This window comes from Marmota flaviventris, chromosome 16, assembly GCF_047511675.1.
Source record: "Marmota flaviventris isolate mMarFla1 chromosome 16, mMarFla1.hap1, whole genome shotgun sequence".
NCBI lineage: Eukaryota > Metazoa > Chordata > Mammalia > Rodentia > Sciuridae > Marmota > Marmota flaviventris.
Window position 1 is genome coordinate 13611696 of NC_092513.1, and position 21847 is coordinate 13633542.

Sequence of the window (21847 nt, forward strand, 5' to 3'; positions counted from 1 at the left end):
GTCTCTCACCACCCAAAAAACCATCATCTTCACTCCTAGACTCACACATTCTTTTCCACACTCTTTCCATCTTCTAAAACAGGAAGTGGATGGAACTTTCTGTTCATCAAAACTTGATTGGGCAAACATCTGAGTGCCTCCTTGGTGCTATTTTATTAAGTTGGGCCTTTCCTATTTATTATGGCATTTAATCGTCACAGACATGATTTAAAATAAGCCATCTCACTTAACATCCAGGGAAAATGAAGCTCAGGGGCCCAAGGTTCCTTCTCTTTTTATCAAACCTTTTCTAAACTGACTTCACTATGCCAATGCTCAAGCTTAGATGGCCCGTTCCCACTGCCAACTCTAGTCGGGACCACTGCCTCATGCTACCCATTTTCTGAATTTCCAGGCTTTCTTTCCTCAACCACCCAACGACTTCCTCAAATACCATAGTTAATGTTTTTCCACTACTTACAACTTGGTAACTCCCTATTTTTTATTCTATCAATTCTAAATTCTCCATTCTCACCTTATTTTATCAACTATACCCACAAATCTCTTAATACATTCTCCTTATTAATGTATTGCTCTCCCCCCCCCCCACCTCCCCAACCACACACTACTGCCATTTGTGTGTTACATACAACTGCCTGTTTTATGTCTCCTTTCCCATGTGGTGACCACTAACCCTGCTCACACTGTCCTGGCCTCCAGACTCACCTCCCCTGTGGGCCAACATCTTCTGGTTGCACATCCCTGTCCTTGCCTTCCATAGCTCTATGACATCATCTTGGAAGGGTGTCAGGATATGGATTCAGGAGTCTCTGGTACACTGCTGGTATGAGTATGAAATCACTTGGAAAACAATACAGAAAATCCTGGAAAACTGAGCATCTGAATGTCCAGTGATTGCTTAGATGTGCACCCTAACAAACTCCTGCATACATCAAGATTGGGTTCCTAGCAGCCCTGCTCATAAATAGAAAAAAAAATGAAAAACACCCAAATGACAGTTGACAGAATGACAGATAAACTGTTTTATACTCTCCTCCTGCCACCAAAAGAACATTTTAAGGTAGCAAAATGAATAAACATGAGGAACATCACATTGGGACATAAAACCAGATAAATAGAGCCAGCCTCAGAAGATGAGGTATGGAAAGGTACCCTTTTTATAAAGCTCAAGGAAAGCAAAAATAAGCTGTATATTTTAGGGGAAATATCAGAGGTGAGAAAACAGACAAAAGCAAAGGAATAATATAATTTAAAGCAGCCATTACCTTAGTGTAGTGGGGAGAGAGGGGACAGGCAAGGAACACAAGTGAGGACACTGGAGACATTCTTGTAATTTTGTGGGTTCAAGACTCACCTATTACATTCAGGTGTACATTTATCTGCTAAAGGGAAAAGTTGCTGCCTGTAAACAATCAAATCCTTTCAACTGCCTGGTTACAAAGGGAACACTCACAAGGTGGCTACAGAAAACAATCCAGTGTCCTGGGGCCTGGCCCTTCTGAGTGTCCACCACCTTGTTGAACGCTGAGGCAGGGGCCATACTGAGGGCTCAGGCAGAGCAATAGCACACTGAGTGGCTCCCACCGGTGTCTTAGACCTTATAGATGGTTTAGAACTTTGACTTGAGATTGGATGATAGGAGACAGAACCAATGGTTTCGACATTCAATACTGAACCAAGGTAGTTCCCTGGTTGAAAAAACAAAACCAAAAAAATCTGAGGAAGTGAATTAGGTCCTTCATACTTCCAGTGAGGGAGGCCCTAAACCAGAAAGCCAAGCTCGAGGCTGACAGGACTTTGCTGTCTGCCACTGTAGCCCTGGCACACAGTGTGTGCTCAACAGAGACAGAAAGAAGTCTCCCTTTTTTCAGTAATCACACAGATGACCTACAGATGACCTAAGGTCATTTGGGAAAGAGTGAAAAACATCCAGATGATAAGTGATAAATGACCTTGGGATTCACTGTCCATGATACAGGGAAATGGGTTGGTTGATCCGGAAAAAAAAGAAAAAAATCACCATGTATAATATCCTACCTTTAATTTTTACAAAATTGGCAATAAGGCACAATTCTTAAGCTGTTTTTCATTTTTTTTATTGCTGTTAATTCAAGGAAAAAAGGTTGCATAAAATCCAATCTGTTCTAGAAATATAAGTGGCCTTTCCAGTACATAACATTTCAAATATCAAAGTATATGGTAAACATACAAATAAGGAGAAGGTAACACACCTCCTATGTACAGTACAGTATTTTAAATCATAAAATAAGCTCCATAAAGTACAACTGGCAAGTGATTCCCAACGTGCTCACACGTGGCGTATCAACACTCTCACCTGAACAACCCAACTGCAGCTTAACAATTAATTTAATAATGTGGTCCAAAAATACCCAGATCAAATAAAATATATTTAATCAAAATAATTTCCTTTACTCGAACTTTTTTCTTTCTAAATTAAAGCTTTCATCTACCCCTTTATAACCCCTTCCCCATAACTCCCACCCCTGAAAGTTTCAAAATGTACATTGGTGCTATAAATATAAATGCTACTTATGAAGCATTAAATTAAGCTTCTTTTTCTTCAAGTTTTTTCTTTTGTCTAGCAATCTGTTAGGCTTCTGAACCAAGACCAAATATTTAAGTTCCTCTGCTGCATACCAACGTTATTCCACACACAAAAATCTATCATTTCTGCTCTGTACTGAGGAATGGGAAAACAAAACCCCCCACCCTTAAACCTATGACTATACAGTGGTAGTTGTTCATTGCTGTTGAATGCAGCAGTCACCAAAAAATACACCCAATCTTCCAGATAACCTCAGTGCACTTTAAGAAATCAAAAATTACCTGGAAGCAATTTAGTACATAGATTGGCTTTAAAAAAATTTTTTTTAAACAGCAGCATTAAACTTAGTGACATGACACTGACATGATTAATACCATCTTAACACACTCAGAATTCAGTCTTTCACATTATAATCAAGCATAGTGGTAAACGTTTATAAAAGTGACTTTGCTACGAGAGACAGGTTAGGGAACAAATACCTGACTTTTTTTGTAGAAACCCATAGCTTCTGTTCGGATTGCAATAAACCACACACATTTTAAACACAACATAACACTGTAACAGTTGGTATAGCAAAAGAAGAAATCTTTACTCAAGTAGTGTCTTTGAGCAGGACATGGTGGTAGACGACGAGTAGAACTGGCTGTCGACTTTCATCACAAACACAAGCACACAGAGAATGACATTCACACCAGTGTGTTCACTTTGTGTCTCTCTGAAGCAACAGGCTAGAAAAGTATGATGAAAGGAGAGAGATGTTTTCTTTTTCTTTTCTTTTCTTTTTTTTTAAGAAAAAGCTTTCTGTCCATAGGTCATATCTTTCAGCTTCATATGGTTTGACTTCTTCCTCTTGCTCCCACTTATTTATTTTCATGTTTATTTGGACAACAAGCACTGCATATATGTATTTGTGTGATGCTGTTTATTACATATATACATACTATCTTGGGAATTTAACTTCTCATGTAGGATTAAGGTGAAAAGTTTTACCCTCCCTTTTTATGCAGAGCAGTTTACAGAAATGTGGACAAGTACACTGCCAGGCACTCGTGCCGCAGGCCAGGGAAAGGGCAAGGGTGGCTGGCCAGAGCAGTGTAGTTTAGGGTGAGAGTGAGAAAAGCTGGGGAAGAAGCAGTTTCTTTTTTTTTTTCAAAACCATATGACTGTCACCAGTGTTGTAAAAAAAGGTCAAATACACAGTTTTAAAGATTCAGTAAACATTGCACACAGCAAGTATTCAGTGTAAAAAAAAAGCACGCATCAACATTTTCCTTTTGATAGTTTGTCTGAAGTTTAAGTTACATGTATCATACATATAAGCCTGTTGTTGAACCAGGAGACCAGAGGCTCAGAAGCATTGCATTCTTTCTTATTTTGGACATTGGTACAAGAGAAATAAAAACTCCCAACTGCATAGAAATCTAGGAAATGTATAGACAAAGAAACAAACAAAATACCTTTCCTTTCCTCCCCTCCAAACCCCATGACTCCCCACACTTGAGTGTATTAAGTAGGCAAGCTTTACTTGTTTCAGTCTGCAGAATCCAACGTATCATTAGAAGGGGGGAGGGGAGGTGCGTATCTCAGTCTGTAAGTGCCTAAAACGGGAAAGAGAACTGCTAAGTCACCGCTTTTAATGACACGCATCACAAACCACTACAAGATATCAAATGGGCATGCTCTTCAGAAGGCACTTTTCTAAGCATTAATACCACTCCAAAATGGCAAATAAATTATTTTTAAAAAAATAATTATATGAAGCTTGTGCTTTAAGTTTAACCTAAAGCCATCAAACTTGATCTTGCTTTAAGAATACCAAATAGATATACTCCCAAATCAAGACTTTTTTTCTGAGTAAGATATGGTAAAATGATAAAGGCCAAATGTAAGTAAAAGAGAATGGTTGGAAGTCAAAACTGAATTTTGTATCTTACTCATTACTTGCATAAGCACATTTCCTTCATTTTGGTGGTAGTAACATTAAACTTAGATCTACTTCCCTTATTCCCAAACCAATGTTTATTTTGTTGCTCTAAAATGCAGTAGAATCTGAATTTCTTTTTCTTAGACATTTGTTGGGCATACACACGAGGTCAGCTGGTTACGCAGATATTGAACAGTTACTAAAAACCTTACATGTCAGATGACTAGCTTATTTTCTAGTTTTTCAGTATTAAACATTTTTGCTTACTCTTTGAAACAGGATTTTTTTTTTTTAAAAAGTGCCATAGATAAGAGATTTAACGTTATATAATTCAAATTCCTGCTATATTCCTTGAAAAGTGCCTTTAGAGTTTATTCCTTAATTGGGAAATAAATTCCTTTGACCTTCCTTGAGTTCTGTGTGACCTGGGTCTATACTAGGTTTTTCTGGTTGCAATTTATAATTTGTCACTGAAAACACATCTGTAAATGAACACACAAACAGATCTTTCTGCTACAACAGAATCACATGATCAAGAAAAGGAAGGAAGGAGAAACAGGTGAATTCAAAAACAAGTCCTCTGGGAGTTATTGTGATTACCTTGTTGATTGGCCTCCATGGATGACTGCTTACAGTCCTGTGCATAGTGTCCGCTTACACCACAATTGTAACATGAGACATTCCCATTCTTCTTGGGCCCCGAACCACTGGTGTTGGCAACTACATTGGGTGCTGGATATACGGGATAGAATCTCCCAAATCCTGCCATTTGTTGCATGCCATAGTTGGCTTGGCTCCCCATGACTGGGTCATGCACCAGTCCATTTGCATATGGAGTCTGAGGCAGAAAAAAAGGAAGTTGGTTTCCATTGCTCTGATGTGCTTGGTTGAGGTAGCTGCCATTGCAAATGGATGGCAGAGTGAAGAACGACGGGACTCGGTACATTGGTCCGGGCATTGGATTGGGATAATAGTAACTATTTAGCTGAAGGTTTCCGTTGGTCCCACAGCTGCACCTTCGCCCACAAGAACCACAAGGACCCGAGCCCACCTGCTGTGGTGGCACTATTGTGCCATTAGAGTTCGTGTTCCCCACAGCACTGATGTAGGATGTGCTCTCACTCTGCGCAGTACTGTGTGTCAAAGCTGGGCTTGGGCTTGGGGCAGGGCCTGGGGTGTGGGTAGGAACTGCAGGAGGAACAGTGGACTGGGCCTGGCTGATGCCTGCACTTGCTGGCTGGGCAGAAGTGGCTGTTGTGTTGAGCACATTGGAATTTGGGGTGGGTAACACATTGGCAGCAAGGGGAGAGCCTGGCAAGGTGTAGGAAGCTGGTGGCTGTGCAGCTGAGAGACCAGCTGCTGGAAGAACTACCTTCACATTGGTAGGCTGAGGGACTGTCCCTGTGTTTCCCTCAATTTGAGGCACCATTTGATTTAGTCCTACCACTTGGGATGCAGATTTTGTGATGGGGTCCGTAGTAGCCACAGGAGATCCTGGAAAACTACCAGGGTTATGAACAGGAATAAAGGCAGTGTTTGGTGATCCGATGCTCAGACTTCCAGTTGGTTGTTGTGGGATATTAACTGTGCAACTCTCAGAAGATCCCTGTGGTGGCGGCAATTTTAGCCTCTGAAATGTTAGGTGCAAAGCAGGAGTACTACTGTGTGGAAGGAAGGTTGATGGAATAGGTAAAGGGGAAGCCAGCAATTCAAGGTGTTTCTCTGATTCTCCAGTAGAAGCTGTTGGCCCTAGGAGTCCAACAGGGGTTGAATTTGTGGATTCCCTTATTGCAGAAATAGCAACAGGACTAGGAACAAGCATCCCTATTGTTTTGCCATCTGCAGATTTGGGTGGAGGAATGACAACTTCAGACTTCTGGGCACCGTTGTGCATGACACAGTGTAAAGTTGGCATAAAAGGAATATGTGGATACTTGGGCGAGTTCAAGGGATCTTCTAAAAGGTTTCCATTCTCATTTCCTAGTGAAGCGATCTGAACAGGTGGCTTGACAGTGACAGTCTGGTTGACAGAACTATAACCTGCAAACCTCGTTGTTGATGGATTCCCAGAATCCTCAGAATTGCTGTCTGAGTCTAAAGAAAACAAATACAAATATATATTAACCCAAGCATAACTGGAATCTTTTTAAAAAATATATTTTTAGTTGTACATGGACACAACACCCTTATTTTGTTTATTTATTTTTTTATGTGGTACTGAGGTTCGAACCCAGTGCCTCACATGTGCTAGGCAAGTGCTCTACCACTGAGCTACAACCCCAGCCCATTAAATCTTTCTTGATAGAAATAAAAATTAAGTATATCTAATGTTAGCTCTGAAGTATAAAATATGTCCCTCTATCACCTGTTCTGACTGTCCAAAATGACCTTTTAAAAACATTTTGTCTTTCTATGGATTTATTTTTAAAATATGGAGATATAAGCAAAATAATAAATCAAAAGGTTATTTGGAGACTGAATGAAGCCCAGTATAAAATGCAGACATTTATTTACTACCACCTTATTACCTTATTACTAAGAAAAGTATTAGCTATTTTTAACCTTAATCAGTTTTAGGCAATCTACTTTTTTCACATTCTGCACTGTCAAACCCAAGATCTTCAGTTTGTCTCAGATAAATTTTTTTTTTTTTTGGTGGTACTGGGGATTGAACCCAGGGCTTTATACATGCTAGGCAAACACTCTACCAACTAAGCTATATCCCCAGCCCTAAATGATTATTTTTTAAATGACCTCAATCAAGATAATATTTAACTCAAACATCTAAAGGTAGAGAATGAAAGAGTTTTTAAAGAATACTCTTGCTACTATATATTTCTTTGTGTGTGTGTGTGTTTCACTAGGGATTGAACCCAAGGGTGCTTTAACACTGAGCTCCATCCCAAGCCCTTTTAATTTTTGAGACAGGGTCTTGCTAAGTTGCACAGGCTGGCCTTTGAAATTGCAATCCTCCTGGCTCTAGCTTCCAAGTCACTGGGATTACAGGCATGTGCCACCGTGCCAGGCTACTATTTCAATGGAGAAAAGAAAATTTAAAGCCACTATTAGTCATAAAATGAATATCCTACAACACAAGAAACAAGGCAAATATGGATGTACTGCCATTTCCCCAAAATCAAAACAGCAAACTGGCAGGAAAAAAACTATACTGCACTTGTTTTCACTACTGCATCACTTTTATGCTTACACACAGAACTATTTGGTCTAGATTCCTAGATTTCCAGGCTTTTGGTATAAGGGGGACAAAAGATGATATTGAATTCACAATGCTTAAACATCATGAGCCCAGATATTGCATTTATGCATACACAGACCATTCAATTACATGTAGTGCCCATTTAAAAAACTTTCTGTTCATAAATATAAGCTGAATTGCACTTGGTACTTAATGACAGAGAAATGTCAAAAGTGTTATTAACTGAACTACTTTAATTTATATTAGAGAAAACATTCAATTAGTGAATGAATGGTCCTAGCATAAATATGCCCTAATTAGTTAATAATTGGGGTATTTCTTACCAAGCTTTGCAAAGCAAAGAGTTTCCCCAAATCAAGAACCTATTTCAGGCATTATATCAATATTATCCCATTAGCAGATTTAAGGGCAAAAATGAAGTCCAAAAGAAGCTGGACCGGTCAGTGAAATTTCTGTATGAACTAAGCTTTGTTTAAATTTTCTTAAGTCATAGCAAATGGCCCCATGATTTTAAATGGTCCCAAGTAGTTTTCTGAGCATTGTAAAGACTCATCTAGATATTTAGACTAGGCCTTATTCCTCTTTTATACTGACTTTGGAAAGCATAGTCTCAAGCAAAACTCCACTATGACCAACAGAAAGAACAAAGGCACATAATTTTTAAAGCAACCTTTGCATGTATTTAAAACTTCTAAAAATGATCAAAACTCTCCATCACAATATATATTTCCCCTGGGTAGAGAGAGCCCTAAGTGATTCTTTCATTTAAGAAAGGCTCATTTTTTTTATTTGTTAACAACTGAGCCTATATGAAAAAGGCCATGTTCCTTCACACAGGCCAACTGACTTACACTATCTGTTGACAGGAAAGGAATGCTACAAAGTTACCCAAGTATCTGACAACCAAGTCAAATCTGATGAGTGGGCTAAAGAATCACAAAATTATTTGTACAACCAACAGAACCAAACACAGTATGCAATGAAACATAATAAAAGTTTGTCTATTCTGGGGAAGGCATAAAAATTTCTCTTATAGTTCTGTGAAATTATTTTCGTTTTGTTCTTTTGTGAGGAAGCTACAGAACAGAAGTACAATATTGACTCAGATTAATAGAACCAGTGGTAGAATCACAACACCACAGCATAGCTCCTAAGATATGACTGGACGGGCAATATAGAAGCTAACGTCCCAGAGAACTACACACTGCTCAAACAAGAAAGGACTTAGCTTTTTAAAACAGTGGATCTAAGGATCACCACAGAGAAATCACTTGAATTTGCCCCCCACCCCAGCAGGGGTTACACGCTAGGACCAAGATGTTAATAATTAGATGTTGCCAGCATGTACAAAAATAACAACATCCTCAGCCAGGTGTGGAGGTGCACTTATAATCCTAGCTGCTCAGGAGGCCAAGTTCAAGGCCACCTGGGCAACTTCATGAGACCTTATCTCAAAATAAGAAATAAAAAGGGATGGGGCGATGTAGCTCAGTGGTAAAGCAACCCTAGGTTCAACCCCAACAGCCACCCCTTTCCAAAGAATGACATCCTCTATTAAATGTGTTTTTTTAAGATCTTACTTTCAAACCAGAATGGTAGACTAAGAAATTCCAATGACCCACTATATAAAAGCAATAAGAACCACTGTAAAAACTATCGAACCTTTTTAGAACCATGGAAATTAACTAAAAGGCTTGCGGCAATCTGAGGAACATTTACCCAAGGGGGAAAAAATAGCTGAATCTCATAACAGAGAGATTTATGGCCTTTTACTTTGCCCTACCCTAATCCCATCTCTTTCTCCAGCTCTGAAATAGCCCTGTAGATTAATAGGTCCTCAATTATGGTTGGTAAAAAAAACTAGTAGCATAGCCATCTCTAGAAAGAACCTATGTTTGGTGTTCCTCCAAAGCCCCATCACTAAAAAACTGTCAATGTGTGACTTGTCTGTGCAACTAGTACTCACTCTGTGTTAAATGGTCTCTTATCTACAGGACACTTGTCATAATTTATTAGTGGTTAACTACTTAACAATGTGGCTGCCTGAGGCAGTTACCAGTTGGGGCTAACAGGAAACTAACCAAAAAGTCATTAAAACTGAAAAACTGGGGAATGAAATGTCCACAGGAGGCTTTGAAAAGCTTTCTCATATTACTGGGAATGGTAGAAAGCTATGCTCATGCCTATGGGCTATGTAGATTCCCAGAAAAGACCCAAGAAGTCTTCAGGTTCTCACTGTTGGCTGGCTGAGTATCTGTGCAAGGAGGAAATGAAAATGTAATACACAGAGAAAACAAATAGTAAAATGGCAATTGTTAACTATCGTATCAGTATTTACATTAAACATAAGTGGACTAAAAACTCAGATCAAATGATAAAGATCAACAAAATGGATAAAAACCATGAACTAAGTGCTACATTGTATGCAAGAAACACATCTCAGATTTAAAGAAAAATAGGGTGGTGCACACCTGTAATCCTAGTGTCTTGGGAGGCTGAGGTAGGACAATCAGGAGTTCAAAGCCAGCCCTTAACAACTCAGCAAGGACCTAAGCAACTTAGTGAGACTCTGTCTCCAAATATAATATATAAAGGGCTGGATATGTGGCTCAGTGGTTAAGCACCCCTGGGTTCAATTCCTGATATGTATGTATGTATGTATGTATGTATGAATAAATGAATAAATAAATAAACACACACATAGGTTTAAATTAAAAGAATTAAAAATAGGTACTGTGCAAGTAGTACCTCCGAAAGACCTGGAGTGGCCATATCATTATCAGACAAAAGAGACTGTGACAAAAATTGTTACTAGAGACTAAGAAGGACATCTTATGATAAAAGAATCAAACATAAAAACATTAAAGTATAAATACAAGTGCACCTAACACACAATTTTAATTTTTAAACACTACATACTGTTATGATCCTGTCTTCTATTCAATTTCATGTGCAGTGAAATAAATCTATAAAATCAACATTGCTAGGAAATTCTAAGGCAATGGTTTTTAACATCTCCTTCATAACAAATTTAAACTTGATAATGGGGTTTATAGAACAAAAAATTCTTTGTAAGAGAAAATAAAAATTTCCCTCCACCCCACCTCTCTCTATTACCCCATCCTAAAAGCAAACCTCTGTCTTTTTCTTCTTCACTTTCAAAACTTTCTCTTCCATCATGTCGTGGACTAGACGGAGAACTGTAACTCTCTGAAGATGTTTCTCCACATGTGTCATGTCCAGATCCAATGTCCAAATTCACATCTAAAAATAATAATTCTACTTTAAAAAAATCATGTTAAGTAGTTACATTAAATTTCAAATTAAATCATTAGAAATTATGTGTAGCTATAAATGTATATGTTTTTCAGTTTTTCTACTTAAAAAGTTTATTTTTGACCTAGGTAAAAATTTATCATTAAGTGACTGTTTTAACTGAAAATAATAAACATACTCTTAAAAAGGCATAAAAGAACAAGTCAATCTATGGACACACACAAAAAAATCAGAATTTAAGGTTCTCTGTAGGTTTTTGTAGGATCTATCCAATAATACCACTTAAAAAAATTTTTTTTTAGTTATAAAAGGACACTATAACTTCATTTACGTATGTATGTATGAATGAATGTATGTATGTGTTGCTGAGGATTGAACCCATTGCCTCACATGTGCTAGGCAAGTGCTCTACCACTGAGCCACAACCTCAGCCCAATAATACCACTTTGAGCCACGTTCTAAGTCTAGATATGATAATTTCTCATAGCTTGTCAGAAAGTCCTTTTAAGAACAGAGTAGACTTCCAGAAAGCCTATTCAGTAAAAATTACAAGGCCCCATTACTTAAAAAAATAAAAAAGCTTCCCATCTAGTAGACTAGGTAGCCTCTAAATTTCACCCAAAGGCCAGGACTATATCAGGGATAGGAGTGGGTATAGATTCTTCCATAATCAACTAGCTATATCCGTTTTGGACACATAAGGAAAGATTACTGGTGTAGCTGGTATTAGACATTCATATACTAGCCAGACTTAGGGAACTGTCCTATTCATTTCTATAAATCTAATGGCCTGCATAGTTTCTACCTTACAGCAAATACAAAATACATGTTTAGTGTATAAATTCCCATATGAGCAACTCCAGAGTATCCTTAAGAACTACAGATGAGCAAATCATTTCTGTTGCAACCTGGCGGAACCAAAGATAATGGTTATTAATTACTTGGCAAAATGCTGTGTCAGAGAAAAGACACTATTTGTGTAAAGGGCAATTTAGTTGACTACCTTGCATCTTTTTAAGGAGATCCATTTATAACAGTGTTAAGATTGTTCCCAGATGATCTAGCCTAGCCCAGCCACTCAAATGTTGGATGAATATTGAAGAAAAATAAGGGCATTATGAATGTACATGCAGCTAATTCCTTCTGGATGATAACTTAAACAGCAAATTGCCAAGGGAAAAATTTATAAAACTTCATCAGGCTACAAGAAAAGTGGCAGAGGATTATATGGGCAGGTAATAATTTTAAAAAAAAAGCAATCTTGACATATTTATACATAATAACAGGCTCTCTGAATTATTAGTTATAACTTGACTAAAAAAAATGGATTCAAGTCAAAGTCAACACCAAAGATTGAAAGACAACTGAATGTGCCATAGTGGTTAACAACTTTGTATTAAATTGGACTCATGAAAACGAAACCTATAAATGATGGAATATATATGGAAAATCTGCATATAAATACTTCAAAGTCAGCAGGTAACAAAATGAATAGTTCACTGTCTCTAAATGAGATTTATAACATAATTTCCTTTACATTGTACTTGCTAGTGAATATTCTAATTATCAAATTGCCATATATTAAACTGCAGTTTTCAAAGAACTAAATACAGGAATTCATTGCAATAAAAGCATTTTTTCTTTCTGATGATTCAGAAAGTGCTCAGACTTGTGCAGAACCTTGGGAACTTTTATAGTCAGAAATTATGTGATCCTCTCGAGATTCAGAAGGTACAGAAGAATGAAACAATTATGTCAAAGAATATGCCACAAATTGCCCTTTTAAATAGATACAAACTTTTAAATTTGCCATCATGTCTCAAATGATAAAAAAGGTCTTACACATGATCAAGAAGGCAGAACACCACCACCACAATACTTTACATTATTACTCTAACAAAAATTCTGGTTATTGGTAATTCTGAACAACTGGTTTGTTAGAGTTAAGAACCATTTATATAAACCATAGGTGTTTGAACCACATCTATCTTCTGGATTATTTAAGAAGTTGAAGACCTTTAGATCATTCTAAAGCTTGTAAAAGAAACTGAGAGGCCAAACATTTTATTTATAATCAGCAACAGAGTGGGGTAGGAGAAACACTGGGATGATGATGAACAGTAAGAGTTCTTAATGGTCTCTGAGTAATGCATATATCTCTTAAGTGAAACAAAGTTTAAAAAAAAAGAAACACTATAAATAAACACAGACAACTATATAGCATGGATTACTTCCTGGGAGCAGACAACATGGAAGAATGCAGTGAGGAATCTTTATACTGTTCTTATTTGGGAATTAGTGATGTGGATGGTTTATTACTCAAAATAGGATCAAAATTTTAAAACTAAATTTAAAAAAATATATATTTTAAGTAATACTGCTTATTTAAAGATATTAGCAATCTACTAATCACAAGGACCCAGTATAGCATCTACATTTTATTAGCTCTTGTTCCATAATGGGAAAAAATTTCAACTGTATCTTCAGTTTACCAAATGCCTCAAGATAATTCCTTTTTGGAATCCTAATATTTCAAAGAGAAATTAATAAAGAGTTGTTTTTTTAAGTCTGAGTTGACATACAACTGACACCATTGAGGCAAGCTGTCCAAAGTATACATTATTCATAATGACACTGTAAATGTAAATACATATGAGTCAGTGACATATATACAAGACAAAATGAAATAAGGTTTGGTTTATTCAAAAATTCTATGGTTGGTAAAGGGAAAAAGAACTGAAATTTGGATGTTGTTACAAAGTTCTTACCTACCGAACAGCTAGGTACTCAGTACCAGTAAAATGCTTTAATAGATTATTAATCTTATAACCTAGTGAGGCAGCATTATTCCCTATTTACCAAAGCAAAAACTACCATTTGAGAAAAGTCACACATCTAAGAAACAAGGGATACAAGATCCACAACCACAGCTGCTTCTGGTCAATGTCTATGAACTTTTTCTCTGAAAATAGGAGGCTACAAAGGCAAGCAGCAGCAGCTCTCCTTGGGTGAGCAAGAGTTCTCAAACCATGGGAGCTGAGGCAGCATGATGGTTTGGAGGGGCATGTATCTGACAGAAATTTCATCAGGAGAATGACCCAAAGTCTATGTGGTAGCAGTGCAGAAAACAAGCTAGGAGGGAACAGTGACAGGGAGGCCTGGTAGATTTCCAGTCATCTACTGAGATATCTTATTTCCAGATCATCTACTGCCTTCCTTATTTAGCTTCTTCCTCCTGCCCTTAGCTGCATCACTGTAGGGACTCTCAGAGAATAAAGAGCTGCAGTGCGTTCCTGGAACTGGATCCTCATAAAGACAAGATGGATTTTTCCCATACCACTTTTTTCCCAGTTTGGCCAATTCAATGAGTTGGCAGATGGCTGTAGACTCAAAAGGTAGAGTTTAGAGGGGCAGAAAACTCTATTTTTCTTTCATCACTATTTATTCTCTCTATACAAATATCTATATGCCTCACTTAGGAATACACTCTTATTATTTATGCTGCATCACATCTGAATGTGTTATAATTAAAATAAATTTAAAAACAAAAATTCTTATTTGTGGGTTCAGTCAGTAAATATGTCAAGTGCACACTTGGACAATATATTCTTCTAGTGATCTGTGGGCTTTTACTCTTTTTTCAATCTTTACTATTATCATTAACAGTAAGGATAAGGAAAACACACAAAAGTAATCAATGAATTAACAGAAGGGGACTTCTCAGTAAAATGAACCTCGAATCTAAACATAGAAAGACTATAAAATAATGGTGGATAAGTGAAAACCACAACAAATCTAGCTTTAAAAAAAAATCTGAGGTTGAGAATTCCTCAAAAGTCCCATAAAGGCAGTTACTAAGTCATGGAAAAAAAGGTCAAAAATATTCTAAAAACAGACTTAGATAGGAACATGCCCAGACTTTGTTGAGGGTGGCTTGCAAAGCTGTAGAAAAGACCCTCCACGATGGTAGGCCCTCTGTCTGCTCTGGTGTAGAACTGGCCTGAGGAAGAAATAGGCTGGGTGACTGCTACCACCAGAAGAAGAGTAAATGGTAAGTCCTAATAAGGATGGCAAGAAATGTTTACCTCCATGTCTGGTTTATAGTCCCTAAATTAATCCCAATAATTTCAAAACACTTTAATTTGGAAATTGCTATATACATCAATGCAAGGTAAATTATAATATTAGGATCTGACACAGCAGCTTAAGACCAACTAATATAATATAGTATCATGTTGAAAATATTTAGATGAGTATTGAAAAGAAAAAACTTTTCTTACCTTTCACAGTACCACCATGGGTATGCTGAGGAGTGGAGAGTCTAATACCATTTATTCTAGAATTCAGTCTGTTGTCCGTTTTCTTAATTTTCTCCCTAAGCCAAATGTACATATTACTACCATTTTTTATAAGGTTCTCTACTAAATATATTAAGTACAATATTCCTAAAATTTCCCAAGACTTGTTGTAATTGAAAGAAGTTTTAGCAAGAAAAAAAAAAAATCCAACTACAAGTAAAATGCATCATTGGTTCTGAGAGTTCTGCCCCTCTAAACTCTACATAGTATTTTTTCCCCGATACTAGGGATCAAACCCAGGGTCTGACACATGGCTAAGCAAGGGCTCTACCTCTGAGATGTACTCCCAGACCTTTTTATTTTTTAATTTTGAGACAGGATCTTGCTAAGTTGCCCAGGCAGGTCTGGAACTTATGATCTTCCTGCCTCAGCCTCCCAAGTAGCTGGCCACCGTGAGTACAAATCAACATAATATTTGACAACAGATTTACTTCTATCACCTACATATGCTGATATTTTCAACCAAAAAAAATTGAGCCCAGAATTTAAAATATGAATAGAAACCTAACAGAAAAAAATACTATGTAGACCATATAAACTAAATATGCTCATAATCAAACACTACTATCTTTTCATATCAATTCTATTAATGGGAACATTAAATTGAACCTACTTTTCTATTTGTGGCTTTCCTTTCTTCTTATTTATTGAAGATAAACTCCGTTTTTCAGCAGAATGCTAGTAGGAAAAAAAAAGGCAGACAGAGCTAAACAATAATGATGTAGATTTCCTTTTACTGGGATATCATTCATTAAAATGGTATGTCTGCATAGTTGTATATGCTAACAAATTTTGATTTCCAACCTATTTTTGAAGTTACCTATCAGAACTACTAAGATTGACATATTGTTATAAATACTTCATATTAATCATGAGAAAAATATCCATTTTTTCTTTTATAATGGATCTCTATTCTTTTCTTCTGATTATAATAGTCCCTCCTCACCTGTAGTTACATTTTCTGTGATCAATCATGGTCCAAAAATATTAATGGAAAATTCTAGAAACAAACATTTCCTAAGTTATTATTTTGAGAAGCATGGTGAAATCTCATGCTGTCCCACTCCATCCCTTCCAGGACACAAATCATCATCCCTTTGTTCAGCCTATCTTTACTGTATTCACTACTCAGTCCATAGCAGTTGAGAGGCTGACCACATTAATATAACATCTGTTATGACATGGTGTTGTAATTGTTTTATTATTACTGTTGTTAATGTGCGCAACTTATAAATTAAACTTTATCATGGCTATGTACTGTATATGAGAAAAACAGCCTATATGGTGTCTGATACTATTCACAATTTTAGACATTTACTGGAGATCTTGGAGTGTACCCCCTGTGAATAAGGAGGGACTACTGTACAAAATAAAATATAAACAAGTGATTGGTATTTGCTAGTATTCTCCTGAAGTTTAGTGTAATAAAACTAATAACCACAATTTGGTCAACTCCAAGAGAACACAGAGACATTGGGACAGAGGGGATGGGAAAGTACAATAAGATGGGCTTTGAAAAGAGGTTATTTTATAAGCATAACTGATATAACTTATAATTTCTCAAAATGTGCCTTAGTTCATAAGAACACATTCCATGAAGAGTTAATATCTGGATCTGAGTATGGCCAGAAAATAGAATCAGGCTAATGAATCAATTTTCTAGATAGAACAGGATTGTTCCATATTTACACATGTATACTTCCCTCCAAATCTGTGGTGGTCTGAACATACTTGAGGGCACTCTGCTCTCTGATCACAACCATTTAAGAAAGCAAATGTTCCCTAATTACACTCATGAGTGCCAGTAAACTGGCCCAACTACTCATGAGAAAGTTCAGTTTGAAAATTCACATCACCCATAGCAAGAGAGTAACTGAAATGTGAATAATTACTTAAAAGAGCAAAACAAATTTGATATAACAAGTTAATGCATCTCTAGTTAGAATAAACATTTTGGTTGTCATATTAAAGTGCATTAATTTTATGTAATAAAAGTTATCTAAAATATACTTTCTCAAGTCTAAGAACTTAGATCATATATAAAAGCATGAAGTCTATAACAATGAAATCCTCCTTAATTTCTTCCTACCAGAATGCTTCCTGCCTAAATGCTTACAAAACAGAAAAAGAGTAATAATACTTTATACTGCACCAAAACAAAACCCCTACGTACCTGCTCAGCTAAGGTCACACAGTGCTCTGGGTGCTGAATGGTGGTGCAGCTTTGCTTCCTCCAATCCACAATTCCATTCTGTTCAGAATATTGCATGGTAAGCCCATCCAATGGAGAACAGCTTGTACCAATACTGCTATCAAAAGAAAAGTTTATGAAAGTATAACCTTGTGAAAAGTTTATGAAATTTATCCTCAATAATTTAACCTGCTATACCGTTTCAATGAAGAAGCTATAGTAACTCTTTCTTTAGCCTATTAGTTTTTATTTTTTGAATACATAGTGGTAAGCTCAAGGGAAATAAGTATACTATAAGAAATAAACAGGTACATATCTAATTTATTACTAATGTCTGTCTCTAAAAATAATAGTAATAAATGTGTGCTCTGCCTTGAGAAATCCTACAAAGAGGTTATCTTGCACTCCTGAAGGCTGGGAACAGAGAGAATACAAAATTCTGTATCTGGAGAAAATCACTGTCCTAAGTATTGTGTATAACCAACATAAGAAGGGACAGGAAAAAAATGACTGAAAACCAAAGAAATATACAATAGAATTAGGCCCAAAGAGAATCCAAAAGATGTAATTACTGGATATGAACTTTCAGTCTGTATCACATGGTCAATGAATAGAACAAGGTTGAGGATTTGGAAGAGTACCAGAAAATATAAAGAAACAAATTTAAATTCTAGAACCATAAAATAAACTGATATAATGAACTCAATGGATGGCCATCAGATGAAGAAAATCAGTTAAGAATAAATTGTCTTGAGTTAATATATTGAAGTACAGAGAGGGAAACAATATGCACAACAAGTATAAGTTAAAAAGACGACATGGGACATAGTAGAAAGTCTAATATATAAGGACTTGGGATACGTCTTAAAAGATGGAGCAAGAGAACAGCACAAAACCAATTTTAAGAGGTAAGAGCTAGGAGTTCTCAAAAATCAACATATATAGCAACTGATTCAAGAAGGATTAATACAAAGAAAGCTACATATCATAGGAAAATTGCTAAAAACCAGACAATGAGAAAAACTTAAAAGCAAAGCAACCAGAGGAAAAAGCATATTACCTTTAAAAGAGCAACAATAAGATTAACTGAACACTGAAGGCCAGATAGCATGAGTTTGAATTCGCCTCAAAAACAAAGTCTAGAATGACATAATTTATTTGAGAGGTGGTCCCAGAGAGTAGGAGGCAAGGGAGCAGGAAGAGGGAAATAGCAAAAGACCCCAATGAGGTTGCCACTATAAGCAAAAGGGGCTCAATGCTACTGGGAACTTCTAAAATTACCTACCAAAGAACAGAAAGCAAGGGGCTGAGGTTGTGATTTGGTGGTAGAGTGCTTATCTAGCATGTACAAGGCACTGTACATGTAGTTTTGGATAAGATGTAGTACATGCAGTTTTGGATAAGCCTCAGCACCACATAAAAATAAATAAATAAAATAAAGGTTTTGTGTCCAACTACAATTAAAAAAAAAAAAAAATAGGAAGCAAGAGTATAGAATCAGCAAAGGCCCTGAGTGAGAAGTATAAAGTCTGTGGAACATGGCTGAAGGAAAGAGTACTTAACTAACGGAATATAAGTTGGAAATCTCTTAAGTGATTTTATGTGATCTGCAAGAGAAATCAGAGATGGGAAGAGAAGATAAGAGAGAGACCAAAGGTATCTGCCCAGAAGACAATGAAATAATAGTTTCAAAAAGCAAACAGAAAATAACTGCCAACCCAGAAATTCATAGACAACAAAAATATCTTTTAAAAATGAAGACAAATTATACCCCATCCCCCGATAAAAACTAACTGCACGCATCACTAGCAGATGTAATTGTAGGAAATACTCAATGTTCTTCAATTGGAAGGAAAATGGTCACAGGTGGGTGCTCAGAAACAAAGGAAGGAATAAAGAGGAATAAAGGAATAGTAAAATCTAAATGAATACTGGAAAAAGATTTCATGGGGCTTCAAACAATAAAGATAATTAAAATGCATGACAACTATGACTTACAACTCAGGAAAAGAAAAGGGGTTAGAGTGATCTAAGGTCCTCAAATTGTTGGGGAAATGATACCAGCACAATTTACACCAGACATTAATAAGTCAAGATGTATAATAAATTCTCTAGCATAACTAGAATACGGATACAACATATACCTATAAAGACTAATTAAAGAGAAAAACAATTTAAATAAAAACAAAAACAGGGGCTGGGGTTGTGACTCAGTGGTAGAGCGCTCGCCTAGCCCGTGCGAGGCACTGGGTTGAATCCTCAGCACCACATAAAAATCAATAAATAAAATAAAATAAACGTATAAAAAAATTATGAATCCTGTAAAAAAAAAAAAAAAGGTGGCAAGAAAGGAGACAAAAGGAAACACAGAATAGGTGGGCCAAATAAAAAGCAAACAGCAACATGGCAGAATTATAGCCAAATACATCCATAATCTAATTAATTGTTACACCAATTTAAAAGTATACAAAAGTATATGTATTTAGAAATTAGATACCTACTTCACAATGGGACTTTTCCCGGTATGTTTCTTGTGGATTATGGTGTGCTGCAACACATCTAGAGTAGAAGAAAAATTAATTTATTATACTAATGCTGCAGCAAATATCCAAAAGGATAATGCTATTAATTTATGCTATCGAAACACTGTTGACAGATGGGATACAGCACTTCTAAGCATTTCCCAATAAAGAAAATATCTTAAAGAAGCAATTTTTCAAAAACATAATAAGTAAGCCAGGCTTGGTGGGACATGCCTGTAATCCCAGTGACTTGGGAGGCTGAGGCAGGAAGATCCCAAGTTCGAGGTCATGCTTGCCAACTTAGTGAGAACCTGTCTCAAACTTTAAAAAAAAAAGTTTGCTCAATGGTAATGTACCCTTGGGTTCACTCCTCAATATCCTTTACCCTCCAACACAAAAGACATAATAAGTTACTGAATTATCTTAAATATTCTCTCAAATGTGTTTTACCTAACAGTACATCAATCTTATCCAAAACTACAAGTCTAATACAGACATGCTACTTTAACTACAACAATTTCACATAAAACTCTTATTTAATCAATAAAAAATGAATTGTTTCAAAAACTATGTACACACACACACACACACACACACCTCGACAAGGTGACCTTGAACTTGTGATCCTCCTGCCTCAGCCTCCCAAGTAGCTGGGTTTACATGTGTGTGCCAATGCACCTAGCTGTATTTCAAATATTTTTTTATTTTTAAATCTATTAACATGGGGCTGGGGATGTGGCTCAAGCGGTAGCGCGCTCGCCTGGCATGCGCGCGGCCTCGGTTCGATCCTCAGCACCACATACAAACAAAGATGTTGTGTCTGCCGAAAAAACTAAAAAATAAATATTAAAAATTCTCTCTCTTTAAAAAAAAAAATCTATTAACATAATAAATACCCATGTACAACCACATCCGAGATTTCTGCCTGTATTCTTTACCTACTTATTTGTAACATCACATCGGTCACATCCCAATGTTTTTTTTAAATTTAAAAAAAAAAAATCATAGACAGGATATGACCATTCACCTCCCTCCCTCTATAGAAGTTAACTAGTACCTAACTTGTTGGAATACTCTAGTGAAAGTGGTGCTGCATGTTTGAATATACTAGAAATATCCTTTTAACTGCAATCCAGAATAGATCTATCACAATTTATAAGTTCATTAACATTTGAAACATTAAGGCAATTTCCTGATATTTGCTCTTACAAACAATGGTGCCATGAATATCACTGTCTACATCTCCTTGAACACTTGTACAACAAATTTTACAATCATAGGACAACAGCATAAAATTAGCTCCAACTTCACTACATTGTGCCAAATTTCTGTCCAGAAGACCTGTACCCATTTACATCCCCATCAGTAGTACAAGGTTCCCACTGCTTAATATGCTTAACAGTGTCAGATTTGAAAGTGTTTTGACAATTTGATGAGTGTGAGATGATATATCACTGTTTTCATTTGCATTTTCTCTACTACTAGTGAGGCTGCACACTGTTTAATGGCTGTTCAAGTCTCCTATGAATTGCCTATTTATATCTTTTGCTCATATATCTGTTGGGATAATTTTCTCAAAATTTTTTAGAAGGATCATTGTATAATCTGCACAGTCTTTTATCTTTAAATATCCTACTAATAGCATCTCGTCTTCTGTGGATTATTTTCTAATTGTATGGTTTCTCTGATCATTTGTAAGCTTTTATTTAATTGGTCAAATGTATGGTCATGTTCTACCTTGTTCAAGAAAGCCTGTCTATTTAGATTAACATTAAAAAGTTTAAGTTTTAGAA

The 21847-nt window shown here is 36.4% G+C and overlaps 1 protein-coding gene and 1 non-coding gene across 18 annotated transcripts in view; both read right to left on the minus strand.

Moving 5' to 3' along the window:
* Zcchc2 (zinc finger CCHC-type containing 2) overlaps positions 1 to 21847 on the minus strand; it is a 65726-nt gene that overhangs the window by 10180 nt on the left and 33699 nt on the right. For 11 of the 17 annotated variants that reach the window (XM_071602677.1, XM_071602676.1, XM_071602680.1 and 8 more), the window contains 7 exons: positions 20034 to 20091; positions 17515 to 17650; positions 15955 to 16019; positions 15264 to 15358; positions 10843 to 10971; positions 5091 to 6584; positions 706 to 4164 (listed from right to left, as the gene is read on the minus strand). In XM_071602677.1, coding sequence (XP_071458778.1) covers positions 4097 to 4164; positions 5091 to 6584; positions 10843 to 10971; positions 15264 to 15358; positions 15955 to 16019; positions 17515 to 17650; positions 20034 to 20091 — 2045 coding nt within the window. In that variant the 3' untranslated portion in view covers positions 706 to 4096. Of the gene's footprint in view, positions 1 to 705; positions 6585 to 10842; positions 10972 to 15263; positions 15359 to 15954; positions 16020 to 17514; positions 17651 to 20033; positions 20092 to 21847 lie in introns of those variants that run through there. The other 6 variants (XM_071602683.1, XM_071602682.1, XM_071602681.1 and 3 more) reach the window with 6 other exon arrangements.
* On the minus strand, positions 7144 to 7216 carry Trnaa-agc (transfer RNA alanine (anticodon AGC)). Its single transcript has one exon. It is a non-coding gene; the product is annotated as a tRNA-Ala (tRNA).